At 38.7% G+C, this 20,678-nt stretch overlaps 1 protein-coding gene across 1 annotated transcript in view; it reads left to right on the plus strand.

Moving 5' to 3' along the window:
• Positions 1-20,678, plus strand: part of UVRAG (UV radiation resistance associated) — a 354,636-nt gene that overhangs the window by 107,863 nt on the left and 226,095 nt on the right. Inside the window, exon 5 of the mRNA XM_006875426.1 lies at positions 6,150-6,276. Coding sequence (XP_006875488.1) covers positions 6,150-6,276 — 127 coding nt within the window. The remainder of the gene's footprint in view (positions 1-6,149; positions 6,277-20,678) is intronic.

Raw genomic sequence — 20,678 nt, forward strand, 5'->3', positions numbered from 1 at the left:
TCATTCTGTAGTTGTTATGTGTTCTTGCTGGTTCTCAGTTGTATTTTAATTTTCATTGGTTCTGTTATGCCATTACCCATCTGATTTCTTATTTATGTTATTTGTATCTTCTTTTCATTTGTTAGACTTGCCAACAGTTTGTTAATTTTTATTAATCCTTACAAGAAACCAACTTGTCTTGTTTATTTCTATTGTTTTCTATTTCATTATCTCTGTGCTGCTCCTCAGAAACCCTATATACTGTTGCTATGAGTCAGTACCAATTCAACAGCACTTAACAACAGCAACAAACCTTTATTAGGACTCCTGGTGTGGCTCTGTAGGATCAGCACTGGTTTGTGAACCAGTAGGTCAGCAGTTCAAACTTACCAGCTGCTCTTCAGAAACCCTACACAGAGTTGCTATGAGTTGGAACCGACTCGATGGCACTTAACAATAACAACCTTTATTATTTATTTTCTTCTGGTGGTTATACACTTACTTTGCTGCTCTTTTTCTAATTGTTGGAGATAGTGAGTAAAAGTGTTTTTGGTTCTGTCTTCTTTTGGATGTGTGTTTATTATAAATTGAGCATTGCTTTTTCTGTGTTCCAAAAGTTTTGGTATGCTGTATTTTCATTTTCATTAGATTCAAGCAATTTTTTAAATCTCATATTTTGTTTGGTCTATTATCCAGTCAGTAGCTTTTAAGCAGGGTGTTAATCATTTTTCAGATATTTGATTTCTTTCCTTTGATCTTCTATTGTTGATGTCTAATTTTATAGTATTCTGATCTGAGAAGATACTTTGAGACATGTCAATGTTTTAAAATGTATTGAGGTTTGCTTTGAGGCCTAACATATGGTCTATTCCAGAGAACATTCCATGTACACTGGAAAATAATGTAAATTGTCCTATTCTTGGGTTGAGTGTTCTGTATATGTCTACGATGTCAAGTTGGCTAATTGTCTTATTTAAGTCTTTGTGGCTTTGTTGAGTTTCTTTTTAGTGTTTCTGTCCTTCATAGAAAGTGGTGTATTAAAATCTCCTACTATTATCGACTCGATGGCATGTAACAACAACTATTATTGTGGAGTTGTCTGTTTCTTTCTTCAGTTCTGTTAGAGCTTGATTTATATATTTTGAGTCTTTTTCCCTGGGGCATAGATATTTCTTATGGTTGTATCCTCTTGTTCAATGTCCTTCTTTGTCTATTAGCTAGATTTTGCCTTAAAGTCTATTTTATCAGAGGTTAAACTCACCACTCATACTCATTTTTAATTGTCATTAGCTTAATTTTTTTTCCACCTATCCTTTGATTTTCCATCTAGTTTTGTCTTTCATTGTGAAGTGTGTCTCTTGTAGACAGCATATTGAAGGATCCTGTTTTCTTATTTATTCTGCTATTCTCTTGACTGGTATATTTAATCCAGTTACATTCAGTGTTTTATCCATCAGTATGAATTGAGTGCTGTCATTTTGCTGTGTGCTTTTTTTGTGTGTATGGTGCTGCTGGGTTCTTTGTTCTACATGATTTTCTTTGTTGAGTTCATTTTGTTTGGGGGTTTTCTTTCATTCCCCCCTCCCAGGGTGCTTGTGAATTTATTCAATCGTTATGTTAAAAGAATATACAGTGTTTCGTAAATGTCTGGATTTTCCATTCTTGCTGTGTTTGTTTTTGTTTTTTTTAATTTAAACTTTTTATTATGAATTGAGGGAAGGTTTACAGAGCAGATCATCAGTTTTACATTCAACAAATCATATACTTTGCTTCATTATATGGTTGCAATCGCCTCCATGTACCAACAGTTAACAGCATTTACCTTTATTCACTTTAACTACTTCATTCCTCCCTGTGTCTCCCGCCACCCCTATCTTGCCTCTGCCAGCCTCCCTCCAGTTGTATATTGTCTGCCCTGTCACCCATGTCAATGCTTATCATTTCCTCCTCCCCCACAAAATCTTCTTAGATTTTGTCTCTTTTATCCAGAAAACCCCCCCTCCTTTTTTTCTTGATGTTAAAAAAAAGAAAGAGAGAGAGAAAGAGAAAAAAAAAACAAAACAAAAAACGACACAGGAATATGTATGTAAACATTTAAACAACCAAAGGGCACATTCTGGAAGCCACACCAGACTGATTCCCTCTTTTTGCTTTGTAATTGACTTCATTATAAATTGATATCTCTGCCTTGCTATTTTCAGCCTTGTAGGTTTGTTTTATTTTAAATACTTCTGTATCTGGATTGAGTTTTGGACGTTATTGTCATGTATGTTGTTGTCTGCTATTGTACTTTTTTAGTCCAAAAAAAAACGCCCTTTAGTAATTCTGTAGAGTTGATCTGGTTATTACAAAGTCATTTAATATCCATTTATCTGGTTAAATGTCCTAATTTTGCCATCATATTTGAGGGATAGCTTTGATTCCCCTTCTGCCCCCCAGAGTTTTGTATATGTCTTCCCATTGCCTTCTTGCCAGCATCATTTCTGCTGAGAAATCAGAGCTTGGTCTTACTGGCTCTCCTTTGCAGGTAACTTCATTTATTCCTAGCTGCTCTGATTCTTTCCTTGGCTTTGCTTTTGAAAAGTTTGATTATGATATGTGTTGGTAATTTTCTTTTGAGATCTATTCTGTTTGAGGTTCGTTCATCTTCTTGAGTGCTTATCTTCTCGTTTTTCATGACGTTGTTGTGTTGTTAAGTGCTGTTGAGTCGGTTCCAACCCATAGCAACCCTGCATAGGGTTTTCAAGGAACAGCTGGTATGCTTGAACCACTGATGTTGCGGTTCAAACCGACTTTGCAGTCCAGCGCATTAACCCACAACACCACACCAGGGTGGAAGTTTTATCCCGGTAATTCTTTGACAATTTTCTCTGTGGTTTTTATTGTCTCTTCCTGTTCAGGAATTCTCATCACCAGTAAATTGTTCCCCTTCATGGTGTTCCAGATAAGCCTGAGGCATTTTTCTGATTTTTTCATTCTTTTTTTCTGATTGTTCTTCTAACTTACTGGAATTGGATGATTTATTTTCCAGCTCACTAATTCAGGCTTCCATTGTTTTATCTCCACTCCTTTGCCTTTTCAATGTATTGTCTATTTCTGAAATCTTAGTATTAATCCTCTTGATTTTCTGTTTGCAGGTTTTGTATTATGTCCAAATTTGCATTTATTTTGTTGGTTTGATCTTGTAGTGTTCTCCTTAATTCTTCTAAACTTTTTTTCTGTTTTCCTTGATTTTTCTGTCAGTCCATTGAAGGCATGTGAATACCATTCTTTTGAGTTCTTTCTCATGTAGTTCCATTACCTTTTCTTCCTCAGACACATTTTCTGACTGTTCATGTTGGTCATTTGTTTTAAGTCATTCTCTCTTGTTTCTTTTGTAAATGAAAATAATCGGTTGTCTCCAGGATATTATGGTGTCATTGTATTTTTATTTGATTGATGATTGTATGTTGGTGTGCTTTTAGGCTCTCCCAGCTGTCCACTTGTGGGTGTGATTAGAGAATGGAAGTATATTGCACCGTTACTCATTCACCGTTCATTCTGCTCAGTTTAGGGTAGGTTTGGCTGCTGTCTATTATTGATACAGTGGTACAGTAGCTGGTATTGGCTTTTGCCCAGTGGGTGGAGTTGCAGAGGGTATAGCTGTGACTGGACTGTATGGGTACAATTGTTGTGCCCCATTGGTTGGGGCAAGAGATAAAAAACACAGTCACAAGAAAACAAAACCAAACTAAACAAGCAAAAATCAATGAAAACAGAATATAATAAAGGAGAAAAATAAGCAAAACCAGGCAGAAACAAGAAAAAAAGAGTAAATAAGAAAATGAAAAGAGAAGAATAACTGAAAAATAGAACTATATAAGAGAAAATAAAACGAAGAGGAAAAAAACTTTTTTCTTTTTTAAAAAGATGGAAAGAGACTAGAGAGTAAAGAAACATAGAGGAGAAAAAAAGGGTGGAAGTTAGAAACAGGATAAAAAAAGGAAAAAGAAAGGATAAAAATCAAGGGAGGGAAAGAGAGGAAGAAGAAGAAAGAATAAGCTAACAAAAACAATGAAACAGCTAAAACAAAAATAAAAACAGAAGATCATTGCAGTTATTGTACCCAGAGATGAGAAAGCTTACGAGGTGGGTAGGGGAGGGATATGACAGCTGAGTTTCCAGCCCTAGATGCAGTTCCTGTAGTCCTGGGTGTTGCCTATGTGTTGGGCATCTAATCTGGAGGTGGTTTGAGGAGTCCTTTAACAATCTTGTTTTAGTGTCTTTCACCACCAAAGGGCAGCTGTGGGGACAAGGTGACTAATTATGAGGCCCTGCAGGCTCTGTAGGTCTGGAGCAGAGTAGAATCCAGATGTCAAGGCAGCACAGCCTCACACTTCACTCACCACCGTGTGACATTCCTGGAGAGCTGGGCCTGTGCTGTGGGCAGATGAAGGTGTTGGCCTGAGACACGTCTGGTCTCCAGTGGAGTATAGGGAGCAAGAAGGAATCTCACCTTTTCCAGTGCCCTTATGACTCTGCACTTCCAGATTGCTGTCTGTCTCCAAAGCTGCTCACAAAAGTTCAAGATGGCTGCACCATATTTCTCTGGCAATCTGTTTACAAGCCAGTTTACTTCTTTTGAAGGAAAATTGAGCCCTGCTCAATTTCTCCTCCCAGTGGGTATTTAACCCACTTCTCTAACCTTGCCTTTGAAGCTCAGGGTTCCTGGATTATCATCTGTGTCTCTTTCATTTGGTTTCCTGTATCTTTGTTCTATAGAGTCTCTGTAGCCTGTCTACCTACACCCTCCCCAACCTCTGCTGGAAGTCACCTGTTTGTGCCCTTTTGTAATGGGACTTTGAAGCTCCTGTCATCCAGAGGCAGAACTTATTCCTCCCACTTTGACTCTGGGCTGGCCTGGTAACTTGCTTTAGTCTTTAGAATAATGCTGTTCACTTCGTAGAGCCTAGGACTTAAGAGACCTTTCCAGCGTGGCTCACATTCTTCTGGAACCCAGCCATCATTGAAAGATCTTAGACCAGTTAGGGGTCTAGTGCCCATGTGGAAAGCAGGGCCCAGCAGTTCCAGACACTCCAGCTGTCCCAGTACCAGGTAGCTGTCCCATCATCTGAAGGTAGACAAGAGGGTTTGGGTGTGTCTGCCTAGGCTGGAAGTCTCTTTTGATTTCTTCTGTTATCAGTATGTTTAAAGTAAACATTTACTTAGAGATTATTGTAAATGTTTGTGCAGTTGTAAGAGTCAGTGCAGTACCTTTACCCGATAGTATCATCTTGCAGAACTTCAGTATCACAGTGAGGATATAGATTAATCCAATGAGGACACACAACATTTCCATTACTAGAAGTGTCCCTTGTTGTGCTCTTTTATAACCACACTTATCTTAAGGTTGGCGGTTTAAACCCATCAGCTGCTCCATGGGAGAAAGATGAGACTTCCTGCTCCAATTAGAAACCCTACTCAAGGTCGCTATGAGTTGGAATCGACATAATGGCAGTGGGTTTGGTTTGGGTTATTAATTTTATTTCTGTTTCTCAAATTATTTTGGACATTTGTAGTTCCTTTTCTTTTCCGTATAAATTTTAGAATCAACATTTCTATACCTTTGAGAAATCTTGCTGGGATTTTGATTGGCATTGTAATATAAGATCAGTTTGATGAAAAATTGTATCTTTACTGTATCAAATGTTTTTATTTTTTTAATCAGTATTATATAGTTTTTAAAGTATAAATTTTACACATTTTTATTTGTCCAGAATTACACCCATTTTTCTTTGTGTGTGTGTGTGAGGGGTGGTAGGGGCAGGGATAATCGTAAATGGCATTGTATTTTTAAGCTTTGTGTTCACATATTCAAGTGGCATTTCTGGGTCATACAGTAATTATGTATTTAACTTTTTGAGGGCTCCATTTTATTTTATTATTTGTTTTATTGTGACATTATAGAAGAAATCTAAGATATATTGTGGCATCTTTAGGGCTCTGAAGATTTATTTCTACTCTTATTTTTTGCTTATTTCTGTGTACTTTTCATTATAATGATGCTCACTGATACTTACTCAAGAGAGTCACAGTTAAATCATGATATATTTTGAACAGTTGTGAGTTTTTATTTATTCATAATCATTACTTTCATATTCATTAGTTTAACTGTGATTTTATTTACTTAGAAAAAAGAAAGTGAATGTCTGCAATTAAAAATTTTGGTGCTTCGAAATGAACTGGAAAGACAGAAGAAAGCTTTGGGACAGGAGGTGGCATTACTGCATAAACAACAAATTGCATTACAGGACAAAAGTGAGTAGAAATATCACACAAACAGCCCAACCTCCAAATGTAATCGTTTTCCTTTATTCTTTTCCATAGGCTCAAATAGTCACCTTGGTGCAAATATGATAGACTTTTCATGCATTTTCAGAGAATTACATGCATACATAAAAGTGAATAAATCCAGAGGTGTATAGTTAACTTGCTTTTCATAATGTGAACATATTCATGTAGTCAGAATCCCCAAGACCCAGACACCATGCTCCCATCCAGTCTTTATCTCTTCAGCGAAGCTATCCCCACTGCCTTGCTTTATAAGACCAGATTGGTTTTATCTGATTCTGTGCTTTTTAGAAATAGAATTATATTATATCCATTCTTTTTGTGCCTGACTTTTGCTCGACATTTTTGTAAGATTCATTCTTACTTGCATGTAGAAAATTTATTCATTCTAAAATTGCTGAATAGAATTCCACTGTACAACTATGGGTTTATTCACTCCTACTGATGATGACACTAGAAAGATGTTTGCTTGTTTGAAATACCGACGAAGATCAAAGACTGCAGCTTTCAATATGGATTGCACCTTAATGTAAAGAAAACAGAAATCCTCACAACTGGGTCAATAAATAACATCATATTAAACAGAGGAAACATTAATGTTTTTACAGCTTTCGTTTCACTTGGATCCATAAGTAATGTTCATGGAAGCAGCAGTCAAGAAATGAAAAAGACATATTGTATTAGGTAAATCTGCTGCAAAAGACCTCTTTAAAGTATAAAGGAGCAAAGATATTAGTTTGAAGACTTAAGATGCACCTGATCCAAGGCATGGGACTTTCAGTTGCCTCAGACGTATATGAAAGTTGGATGATGAATAAGGAAGACAGCAGAATTGATACCTTTGAATTATGGTGTTTGCAAAGAATATCAAAAGTATCACAGACTGCCAGAAGAGCAAACAAATCAGTCTTGGAAAAAGTACAGCCAGAAAGAATGCTCCTTAGAAGCCAGGATTGCGAGACTTTGTTTCTTGTACTTTAAACATGTCAGAAATGACCAATCCTTGACATCATGCTTGGAATAGCAGAAGGTCAGCAAAATAGAGGAAGACCCTCTATGAGATGGATTGACACTGTGGCAGAAACAAGGGGCTCAAACAGCAACAATTGTGAACATGGGCAGTGTTTCATTCTGTTGTGTACAGGGTCACTGTGAGTCAGAACTGGCTTGACTGTTGTTGGCATTTTAGTGATTTCCAATTTTGGACTTTAAAATATAATGCTCTCATGAAAATTCTAGTACATGTGTCTTGGTGGTGGTTGTGTGGTGTCAAGTCGGTTTCAACTCATAGCAACACTATTTAAGGTTTGGTGTTGTTGATGTTAAGTGCCATTGAGTCAGTTCTGACCCATAGCAACCCTGTATAGGGTTTCCAAGGAACCACTGACCTTGTGGTTCAAATCAACTTTACAGTCCATACATTAACTCACAGCGCCACACCAGGACTCCTATTTAGGATTTCCAAGGCCATAAATCTTTGCAGGAGCAGAAAGAGTGGTCTTTCTCATGCAGAGCTGCTGGTGGGTTTAAACTGCTGACCTTGAAATTAGCATTCCAACACATAAGCCATTACACCTCCAGGGCTCCTTACATGTTTCTTAGTGATGATTTTTATGCATTTCTATTAGATATAAACCTAAGTCCTAATTGGCACAGTGGACCACAAGGTCGGTTTGAACTGTAGGGTCGGCAGTTCAAATTCACGAGCTGTTCCTCAGAAATGCTGTTCAGGGTTTCTGTGAGTCAGAACTGACTCAAAGGCACTTAACAATAGCGGAAACCTAAGAGTGGCACTGTGTGGTCAGAAAGTGTATGCATGTTCACCTTTAGTAGAGTGCAGCAAAAAGTCTCCCGAAGAGGTTGTGCCCATTGACCTCCCCTTCAACCAGCAGCAGAGCAGAGCTTTGCTCCACCTCCTTGTCACCATTTGGCCCTTTCGGCCTTTTAATTTAATTCTATGCTTTCTAGCTGAGTATGTGCTAGTACTGTGTTGTGGTTTTAATTTCTATTTCTCTGAAGACTTACGAAGTTGAGCACCATTTTATATGTTTATTTGCAATAAGGATACACTCTTTTGTGAAGTACAAGTTCAAGTCTTTTGCCCATTAAAAAAATAATTGGTTTAACTTTTTTCTAAAAAATTGGTGTAGGTGCTCTTTAGGGTGGCATGGTGGTGCAATAGTTAAGCATTTGGTTTGAACCCACCACCAACTGCACTTCTTTGGAGAAAAGTGTGGCAGTTGACTTCTGTAAAGATTAACCCACTGCCATGTGTAAGTAAAGATGAACAAAACCACAGAGGTAGAAACAAGTCAAGTATGTGCTATAAAAAATATGGCAAGCAACTATTAACATTTGTTAAATGGTGGGGAGAGAATGAAACTAAACCACAGTTATATTGTTGTTTTTGTTGAGTGCCATTGAGTTGGGTCCAACTTGTAGCGACCCTGTGTATAGGGTTTCCAAGGAGTGACTGGTGAGCTTTAACTTGCCGACCTTGCAGTTCAAACCGAACTTGCAGTCCAGTGCATTAACCCATAGCACCAATTTATTGAAGTGAAGAATCACCATTTAAGTAGACAAAAACCCAAATCCACTGCCATGGAGTCGGTTCAGACTTGTAGTGACCTTGTATAGGGTTTCTGAGGCTGTGAATCTTTAACGGAACAGATAGCCTCATCTTTCTCCTGGAGCAACTGGTGAGTTTGAACTGCCTACCTTGCTGTTAGTGTGGTTATAAAAGGGCAATAAAAAGGATTCTTGTGATAATGGAAATGTTGTGTATTTTCATTGTAGTAGTCCAGTGCTTAATCCTATAGCTCCACCAGGGCTCTGTAGAGGTTTTTTGTTGTGAAATGCTGTTGAGTCAGGTATGACTCATAACAAGCCTGTATAGGGTTTCTGAGGAGCAGCAGGTGAATTTGAACCACCAGCCTTGTGGTTAGCAGTCCAGTACTTATCCGACAGTACCACACCAGGACTCTCTGTAAAGCCTTGGAAACCTGTGGGAAAGTCCTATAAGGTTGCTATGAGTGGGAATCGACTCAACATCAATGGGTTCGGTTTACTTTGGTGATGCTACAGTTAATCACTTGGCTACTAACCAAAAGGTTGACAGTTAAAACCCACCAGTGTCTCCACTAAAGAAAAGACCTCATGATCTTGTCTCCGTTTCCCTCTCTCCTACAATGGTCACTAAGAGTTAGACTCAACTCTGTGACACCAAATAACAATGACAGGAGCTCTTTATGTATTACAGATGTGGGATTTTGGTCTGGAGCATGTATTACAAGTATATTTCTCACCCTGTTACTAGTTCAATCTTCACCGGTATCTTTTAGTAAGAAAAAGTTCCATTTGATTAGTCATTTCCTTTATAGTTAATGCTTTTTGTGTTTAGTCTCAGAAATACGTTCCTTAAACTAAGCAACTTAATGATATTATTTTGTGTTTTCTTTAAAACATTTTCCTTTTCATTGATATGTAACATTCATCTATAATACATATTTGAATAGGGTATACAATGTGTCAAGTTAGTATAAGATGAGTCAAGTTAATTTTTTGACCCGGCACCATTTATTGAAGCTATCTTTTTTTAAAAAAGCTCCATTGCACAACATTGTCAGTTTTGTCATAGGTCAGATGACTAATTATATAAAAGTCTGTTATAGGACTCTTTGTCACCAACATTGTGGCTTTTAATTGTGTTTCCCTAGTAAGCAGTGATCCTGAACATCCTATTACAGTTGGTCTTCGTGTGCTAATTTTATATCCAGGGACCTTACTAGTTCATTTTGCTATTTTGATTTTTCTGTGTATATAATGTGTTTACCTGCAAATGATAATGTTTTAATTTATTTCCTAATGTTAAAAAAGCTTTTTTAGTGTGCATTGAGTGAAGGTTTACAGAGCAGATCACCAGTTTTATGTGTTTATTATTCAACACATCATATACTTCATTTCATTTCAATGATTAAAATCCCTTCAATACAGCATTACTTATTCCACTTCTCTGTGACTCTTGTCTCCATTACTCCTTCTTTCCCAGTCTTTCTGAATTTTGTCCTTAGGTAAATGCTCCCCTTTTGTTCTTGAATGGTTCACCTTTCTGTGGTGTGCAGACCTCACTAGTGTTCTGTCTGTATACCTCTCTACTGCTTGTCTCAAAACTGAACCATGAGGGTGAATTCAGTACTAGACCCAAAGGGTGACCAAGGACTGTAGTGTCAGAGTGTCAGTTTATTTCAGTCTTTCTGATCAGTGAATTCTTTTTTTTTTTTTTATAATGTTGAGTTTTTTTCCACATTTTCTCCCACTCTTTCCAGAACCTTCTAATGTGCCCTTTCAGAGCAGCTGGTATTGGTAGATGGGCACCATCTCATTTTTCTGGTCTCAGTGTCATGGAGACTGATGTCCACATGGTCCATTGGACTCATTGTTTTCAAGCCTCTTCAGTTTTCATCACTCTTCCTTCCTCTGCACAGGGAGAGACTAATAGTTGCACTTCAGATGGCCACTCTTATTTCCTAATTCTTAGGCCTCTTATTTATTTGTTTTTTGCCTTATTGTACTATGTAGGACATCAGTACAATGTTGACTAAATGTGGTGGCAATAGATAGCCTTGTCTAACTTCCAGTCTGAGGGCAGGAGCTTTTACTATTTCACCATGAAGTATGACATTTACTGTAAACTCTTGTAGTTCTTATTTTGTAGTTTACTTTTTTTGAGGTTCTTTGCCCAGCTTGTCAACTCCTTTCCCCAACCTTTGGCCTCTAACTGCTGCTGACTTAATTGTTGACATCATTTTGTCTTTTTTAGCATTTCCTGTATATTGAATCATAGAATATGCACTCTTTCACTTAACGTAATGCTGTTGAGATTCATTCATGTTGTTGTATGTGTCAGGAATTCTTGCCTTTTTATCTCTGTGCTAAATTCCACTTTATGTATATATCCCAATTTGTTTATGCGTTTGCATGTTGATGGACATTTGGCTTGTTTCCAGCTTTGGGTATTATGGATAAAGCTACTGCAAACATTTAAGTGTAATCCTCCTTGTGAGTATATTCTCTTGGTTTAATAGCTAGGGGCAGAATTGCTGGATTTTTAATACAAGAGGACTTTCAAAAAATTCATGGATAAATGGCAATAAAAGATAATGGAATTTTTCCATAAACTTTCTGAAGCCCCCTTATATTTGTTTAGCCTTCTAGGAAACTATTAAGCTGGTTTGCATTCCCATCAGTAATGTAGGAGAATTCCATGTATATTCAGACATTTTAGATGTGTTGTGTCCTAGTGGTTGTGTAATATAGTGGTTTCAGTTTCTATTCCAAGCTAACTAATGAGGCTACAAATCTTTTCTTGTACTTATTATTAACCATATCTCTTCTTTGGTGAAATATCTGCTTAAATCTTTTGTCTGTCCTCTCCATCCTCCTCTTGAGAAGTGATTATGTAATTACTGGTTTCATTGTTTACTAGCTGTGTGACCCTACTTAATTACTTACTTTCATCTCTAACCAGAGGCTCAAAAGAATACTTAGTGCTGGTGTTGCGCTGTGAGTTAATGCGCTGGACTATAAGGTTGGTTTGAACCACAAGCTTGGTGGTTCAAGCTCACCAGCAGCTCCTTGGAAACCCTACACAGGGTCTCTATGAGTTGAAATGGACTCAAAGGCACTTAACTAAAATGATGCTATGAAAAGAACAAAATATTTTCTTCTGATCATCCTTCTGTGGGGGTCTGTATCATTTAAGATAAAGTCCTGACAAAAGGTGATTTATAAAGGCCCATCTCAGATTGAATGCTTTGGCCACATAGGACTTTCTTTGTTGCTTTTGTGTGCCATGGAGTCAGAGGCTTTAGACAGTAAACCTTCCAGTTGCTTTTATCCCACAGCTCTATGTCACCTACTGTCTTAGTGATTAAATGTGGTGTGGCACTGTGGGCTAATGCGTCAGACTGCAAAGTTGTTTGAACTGCAAGGTCAGTGGTTCCAGCAAGCTCACCAGCTGCTTCTTGGAAACCTTATACAGGGTGGCCATGGGTCGGAATCGACTCAACAGCACTTAACAACAACAGCTATAGCAAAATACCATAAGTATGTGGCTTTAGCAAACAGAAGTTTAGGTTCTCACATCTTAAGAGGCTACAAGTCTGAATTTAAGGCACTAACTCCGGGGGGGGGGGGGGGGGGGGGGGGGGGGGGGGGGGTGGTGGAAGATGCTTGGCAATCATGTGCCATGTATTTAACCCCTATTTGTGCTTTGCTGAATCAGCTCTTTTATATCTAGAAAGAGATCGGCTTAAAACAATCCTACACTAATACTGCCACATTAACATAACAATAAACCCCATTCCCAAAAGGATTATAACCACAGGTATGGAGGCTAGGGTTTATAACATAAATCTTGTTGATGTTAAGTGCTGTCCAGTTGGTTTGGACACATAATGACCCTGTATAGGGTTTCCAAGGAGCAGCTAGTGAGCTTGAACCATCGACCTTGGGGTGCAAGCCAACCTTGCATTCCAGCGCATCAACCCACAGCACCACACCCAGACTCTAATGTAAATCTTGTTGCTGTTGTTTTGTGCCAGGGAGTTAGTTCCGACTGATAGTGACCCTCTACAGGGTTTCCGAGGCTGTAAATCTTTACGGGTGCAGAATGCCTCATCTTTCTCCCGCGGAACAGCTGGTAGCTTCAAATTGCTGACCATGAGATTAGCAGCCCGATTCATAACCACGCTACCAGAGCTCCTTTAGGATACAATTCAGTAACACCCTGTATTCTGGCCTCTGTTGTTTTCTCCAGAAATCTGCTGTTGGCTTCCTTTTACTGCTTCCACCCATAACCCTTAGGTGAGGTGTCTTGCTATGTTTTCCATTACAGTTTTTATCTCTTCCTGTAGACTGTCTTATTACTGAGGACCTAGCCTGTCCAAGGATTGCGTGAAATACTCTTATATCCTTTCTGTTTGGTGTGTGCCTAGACATAGTAAACATGGAATGAACATTTGTTGAATAAATAAATCATACTCATGGTTATTAGTCTAATGTTATGGGAATCATTGCTAAAGAAAGAAAATGGCTCCAGATTTAAGTTTAACATTCATTTGGGAAAACCGACATTCTTATTCCAAAGAGAGAAATACTGTTGTCCTGGTTCTCATAAATTTTCAGCCTTTGACAGGGTGCAGTCTTACTGCTTTTCTATCACTCATCACTCATTTTAGTAGAAAATATTTGAGTTTTTCTTCTCTGACAACTTTCTTCCCTATACAGGTCTGGCTTTCGCAGCTTTTACTGTATTTTTTTTTTCCTGCGGTGATTGTTAAAAACTAACTGCATTCCATTATAACTTGCATAATATTGACAGTTACAAATGAGATTCTGATTAAATAATGTCATTTAAAATCAAGAGACATTGTGAATGAAGTCCACTTAGAGTGACTCCTAATAAATAGTTATTGTGTACATGCATCCAAGAGTGACTTCAGAGGTTTCATCTTCTGTGAAAAGAAACAATTTTGTTAATGGTGTCTTAGCAGTACCAGCAACTTTAAGCATATTCAAATTGCCTGCTAACTGTAACATATATTCCTGTGCATCGTACGTGTTTAAAGATGCTCGATTTTGAGATTGAAAACATTACAGGACTTTAAGGTTTCCACTTTTATGTTGTTAAGTACTGTGGAGTCTCTTCCAACTCATAGCGACTCTGTATGAGGTTTCCAAGGAGCAACTGATTGGTGGGTTTGAATCTGATTTTGTGGTTAGCAGTCCGGTGCTTATCGTACAGTATCACCCAAAAATAATATTTTATTGAATCTGTGGTAAAAGTTTATAGAGCAAGTTAGGTTCCAGTTTGACAATATCCACACAAATTGTTGAGTGACATGAGTTACGTTTATCACAATGTGTGAACGTTCTCTCTAATTGTGCATCTATTTATTCTATTTCCAGCACTCTAGTTTCCCTGCTCTCTATCGTCTCATCTTTGCTTTTGAGTAAATTGACACCATTTAGTCTCATATAGATGATTTTTAAGTAAAGCACTTATGGGTTGTTGTTAAATGCCATTGAGTCTGTTTTGACTCATAGCAACACTGTATAGGGTTTCCAAGGAGCTTTGAACCACTAATCTTGAGCTTCAAACCAACCTTGTAGTCTATTGCATTATCCCACAGTGCCACACCAGGACTCCTATCTTATGGGTTGTTGTTGTTGTTGTTAAGTGCCAGCAAACTGGTACCGACCCATAGCGACCCTTATGCACAGGCAGAGCAAAACACTGCCCGGTCCTGGGCCAAACTCACTACTGTTGCCACGCTTGAGTCCATCGATGTTGCCACTTGGCCAGTCCATCTCGTTGGGGGTCTTCCTCTTTTTCTTTGACCCTCCACCTTACCAAACATGATATCCTTCTCCAGTGATTGGTCCCTCCTGACAATATGTCCAAAGTATGAGAAATGAAGTGAGGCCATCTTGGCCTCCAAGGAGCACTCTGGCTGCACTTCTTCCAAAACAGATCTATTGGTTCTTTTGGCAGCCCATGGCACTTTCAATATTCTCCTCCAACACCATAACTCAGAAACATCAATTGGTGACTTTGTCACCTTTCAGCATCTGTAGGCCTAGTGTTCCTTAGAAATTTCCATATGTCTTGACACTGGTCTTTTCCTGGACCTAGAGATCTCTCCTCTGATCAATTTTCTCCTCTTTTATATTTCTAAGGAGATTGGCTTCAGATGCAGCCTAACCCTGAAGATTGCATCCAACCTCATTAACATCATGCTGTTGTTATTCAGTGCTGTGAGTCGGTTTCAACTCATCGTGACTCTGTATAGGGTTTCCCAGAAGCAACTGGTGGATCTGACCCGCCAACCATGTGACTCAAACTGACCTTACAACTCCAACTGACTTTGTAGTCTAGCACATTATCCCGAAATGCCATACCAGGACTCCATTTACATCACAGGAATAACATTCAATTAGTGATGATCACTCAGGCCACATCATAGATATTGATATGATCTGTATTATATTAGTTATGTTGCTAGTATTAGATTAGATCTCATCACTGATAAACCTGGCCCAACCATGTTGACACAAAACCTTAACTCTTATACTTAGTAATATGCTTATGAGTTACAGATACTGTTGTTATCCCCCAGTTTGTTGTTGTTGTTGTTTTCCGTGGAGTCGGTTCTGACTGATAGCAACCCTGTACAGGGTTTCCGAGGCTGTAAATCTTTACGGGAGCAGAAAGCCTCATCTTTCTCCCACAGAACAGCTGGTACTTTCGAACTGCTGATCTTGAGGTTCGCAGCCCGATTTGCAACCACTACACTACCAGAGCTCCTTCCTTATCCCCCAGTTTACAGATAAGGAAAGTAACTCTCAGAGAGGTTAAGTGACTTTCCCAAAGTGAATGCACGTTAAGGCAGAATCAGGGTTTACACATACAAGGGGGCTTCCAAAAGTTTGTGGTAAAATTCCATTATCTTTTCATTCAATTTTTCCTTGAAGCTTTTGAAACTCTCTTGTGCTACTGCATAACCATACTATAAAGGAAGTCAATAGGATTTTGTAGGCGTTTGTTCTAGTATTTTAATTCTTTCAGTCAAGTAAGTTGAACACTCCTGTGTCTATTTTATCATGCAGAGTGAGAAAAATGGTAATATTTAAGTTGAATATGCACTTAACCCAGGATGGGTCAGAACTATTGATTTTTTTGACACTGATTTTGTAATTCCAAAGTTGTCTGCTCACTTTTTTTTTTTTTTAATGTTTTATTGTGAATTATGTGATAGTTTACATGGGAGAACATTAGCTTTACATTCATCCTGTCATATATCGTTTCCTTGCCATGGTTACAATCCCCTCCATGCATCATCAACCAACCAAAGAGTATACCCTACAAGCCTGCCCCCTGGTCATCAGCACACAGTCCCTCTCCTTCTCCGGGTCTAAAGTCCCCAGACGCTCCATCTCTCCACGTCATTGTCTTTGTCTCCATCTCAGGCATCAATGCTTCTCTGGGTAGCGTCCCGCTCTCCGCTCTTTTCCATTGATGGTGCCAGGGACCTCCGCTCCTAGACTGCAAAGTCAATCACTCCCCTTCTTTTGTTACAAAACATCTACCTTTATATTTCCAACCCTCACAATCAGTCCTGATAACAGTTATTCACTATTGTATCACAAGAGATCTATCCACGTCTCCTTTCATCAGCCCCGCCTAGACAGATTGAATACTACTCAGTGGAGATTCTACCTTCTTCCACACCCTCTGGATCTAGGCTCCCTCTTGAAAGTTTGTTAAGCCCCTTGCCTTTGTAGCCCCCCATTTTGGGTAGCCAATGTCCAAGTTGCTCATTCCTGTCTACCCTGTGTATGGAGGGGGTGGGAATGATCCTTGCTGTAAAGATTTGTTCCCTCTTTGGAGCTACTGCATCCATAGGTATAGGTCAAGTTCATCAAATTGTACCAGATTACTCTTTTTTTCCTCTTCTTTATTCTTCTAGTTGAGCTCTGGTCATCCAGTCATTGAAACCAGGACAAGTGGGTATTATCTGCCAGTGTGGGTGTTCTTGTGCATATGCCCTTTCTTCTTATCAGCTGGACGCTTCACTCTCCACTCTAGTCTTCTGTGGCTATATCACCGACTCTGGGCCCAAGACTCCCCAGGTCTTGCCACACTGCTGGCCGACCAGTTCTCCACCTGGGTTCACAAGAGTCTATTGAACGTTGGAGGGCTTAGCTTGCAGCTTCATTGCTGATTTTCCCTTACTTCCCCTTATCAGTGACAAATGTGATCACCAATCAGAGCGTGTATTCGTGTATTCACATTGAGTCTTAATCTTGGAAGGGGGTTTGCCCTTAGGGGACCCAACCACTTGCCTTGATGTCTCCTGGGTAAGGAACTTGCTTGTTCTTTTAGTAATCAGTTGAACTCCCTATATTGTTTTGTATTTTCCTGCTGGTCTTTCTTTGAAGAAGTATCGCTGTTCTTCTTGCCAGTCTGCTCATTTTTACATATGTTGTAGAGATGAGAATTATCTCGCATTTCGCTTGGCATCAGAAGGCTAGGACTAATGTTGGCACCTTAATCTCTTAAGTAAGCAGTATAGTGCTGCTGCCTTCTCCTTCCCATTGGGAATCTCTGTAGAATGTGCTGATCAGCACTGGTGAGTGGGGAAATAGCAGCTAGCTGGTTATATTTACCAGTAAATCCTGATCTGCTTGTTGGGGATTCCCATTCTAGTAGAGTTTGTGCTAGGTAACCAAAATCATACATATTTTTATCAATTCAAAGTTACATTTGTGTTGAACATTATTCTTGTACACTTACGTAGATGTACTGTGTTAAAATACCTTAACTTGGCTCAAAATTCATTTTGAGCCAAGTTAAGGTATTTTAGAAGCACTGAGTCTCTGTTATTGCTGAAATGAAGGGAAAATGTATTTGTTGCTTGAATTTGCAGTGGTGATTTAGTGTGTTTGCTGTCCAGTAGTAATGTGATTTCCTAATCTGAATTTACTAGAGGATTCTTACATATTATGACTTCTCTTTGGCACTTCAGCTTTTTTAGACGCTTGATTCTAAGCCCAAGTACCCAGTTAGACTGTAAAGTCAATACTAAATGATATTTAATCTTGACTATGTTACTGAATATTCTAAATTAACCATAAAGGAATTACTTAACTTCTGTATCTTTTTACACATCTGTGCATTTAGGATTGTTGTTGTTGTTAAGTGCTGTCAAGTTGATTCTGACTCATAGCAACCCTATATAGGGTTTCCAAGGAGCAGCTGGTGGGTTTAAATTGTCGACTTTGTGGCTCAACCTGGCCTTGTGGTCCAGCACATTATCCTACATCGCCACACCAGATACCTGCTCATAATAGTATCATTGAGAGTAATGTGTATCAATGTTGGAAAGTAACCAAATGCTTATTTTTGTTTTTGTTTATAACAATTCATTGTGGCAGCATGATTTGTTAGAAAGAGGCATAAAGATAATCTCAACCCATGCTGCTGACTTGCTGAATGGCCCCATAACTCCAAGGGATCTAATTACCCCACATCCATAAGTCTTTCCTTCCTGTACCTCAAAGGCTGTGGGTCTGAACTTGTGGTCTACAACAACTTCCAGCTGGGTCATAGGCTTTTCAGTTTTAATATTTATTAATGTATATGTTTTTATTTCTGGAAAATATTACTAGTTTAACTTATGACATTTAATAAAAAACAGATTTCCCCTCATTAGTGTAATATGCTGAATAACTTTCCTATTAACATTTAATTATGCGCAGGTTTTTAGGGTCTTTTGCCCTTGCTCAACCCCCCAATCTTTGAGAAGCAGTAACCTATCAACATTTCATTTGCTGGAAATTCGATTTAGGAAAATTGTATGAACTATTGGTCTTGGGGACATGTGTGTAGTAGACTCTAGGCTTCATTTAAATCGTTGCTGATAAAAATCTTAAGAACTTGTTGGTGGCACAAGGGGAGTGGTATTAGCTTTATAAAAGCAGAGTTCTTCAATCTTTGTAGGGAGACACTCCTCTTCAGTGAAATTGGTTTCTTGATAGTAAGAATACCATATATATAGTATTTCACCATTAGAAAGTTCTTACACAAAGATGATCATATTTGATCCTTAAAGCCTCCCTGAAAGGTAAGTCAGACAAGTATTGCCATCTTCATTTTATATATGAGGTACTAGGGGAAGAATAGGAGGTCTGGTGATGGCAGTGGTTAAGCACTAGACTCCTAACCCCAAGAGGTTGGCAGTTTGAACCTACCAGCTACTCCTTGGGAAAAATAGGTGGTAGTCTGTGTCCATAAAGATTTCTGCCTTGGAAACCCTATGGAGCAGTTCCACTCCATCCTCCAGGGCTGCTCTGAGCAGGAATCCACTTGACAGCACTGGGTTTGGTTTTCTAATTTGTGGGGCTGAGTAGTGGTGGGGAGGAAGTAAATGACTTGGCCGGGAACACACAGACTGTTCCAAGCAAGTGAGCATTTTAACCCAGACCTTTTGACTGAACATCCCATGCATTTTCACTATTTGAAACTTTGTAAAGTACATTGTCATGAATGACTTCATTTGAAACCTGCATAAATCCTGTAAAACAGGTAACTTCCCCTGAAATCCTATAATGTGCTAAAGTTTTGAAAGTAGCATAGATAGGATTTGAACCCCAAACTTAAAGATTCCTAAGCCCATGGGCTTTCCCATATAAGTGCACTGCATTTGGTAAGATCTGCATATTGTATTTAAGCACGAAAATTAGCTCTGACTTTAGCTGTCAAATCAGTTGTAGAGTTATGAAAGGTATCAATTGTTTCCCATTGCCTGTTATAGAACCCTATCTATTTTAGGGAAGGAAAAAAAGTCTTCTCTTGGCAAGAAATTCTGAAAGGAATTTAGCATGCAGTTTCTTATGTGCAAGATATTGAATATCATAATTAAATCTAGTCAATTGTAATTTTGCAAAAGTTACATCAAGAAATATCTATTAACCCTTGAGCATAGCAGCACCATAAATCATAGCACAGAAAGGGCATTTCTGGAGGGAGGGCAGTTAAAGTAGTTCAAGTATATTGTTTTTTGGTCATCTGTCTTGATGTAGAAAACCCAGAAGAATGACAGTTTATTGGTTTTAACTGAAATTTTGACAGGAGCTGGCCATTGGCCAGTTTCAAACTAAGCTCTCTGGTGAGAGAGACCCTAACGACTCTGTGTTTTGTTTTGTTGATGGCAGCAAGATCCATATTCTTCAACTATTAGATTTACAGGAACCAGCATTGATACTTAGTTATGAAATTAAAGTGCCTGGCTTGTATTCTTGCGGAACGGAGGGGCTATCTTACATAACCAAGTTGAGCATTGTTAAATGCCTGGACAGAGCCAATTTTTTCAGAAATCAATTTTGGAAGGTGATGTGCCAGTCACATGCATTTTCTCTCTCACTCCCCCAAGGACCTGCTGATACAATAGTAAAGATTTATGCAAAAGGAATAAACCCACGTCACTGCTGAGAGCAAACGAGGTTGCCATTAGCTATCAACGATTTTAATACAGTTCTCAAAGATAGACATGAAAACGGATGTTACTATATTGATGAATAAACCAGGGTATAGGAAAATGACTTAGAATTGCCAAATACAGAGATCAGGAACTAATTGTGGAGCAATCATCAGGGTAGCCAGACATAGCTACCCATTCTCTTTCCTCTCTGTGTCAGGAGTAACTCCCTATATCATTATTCCCAGCTGCATTCTAAACGTAATGGATTTATGATCTGGTGAAGTCCATTGTATGAGTGTTTGGCATGGCTGTTGTTAAGTACTGTTG

Source organism: Chrysochloris asiatica, unplaced genomic scaffold (assembly GCF_000296735.1).
Source record: "Chrysochloris asiatica unplaced genomic scaffold, ChrAsi1.0 scaffold00326, whole genome shotgun sequence".
NCBI lineage: Eukaryota > Metazoa > Chordata > Mammalia > Afrosoricida > Chrysochloridae > Chrysochloris > Chrysochloris asiatica.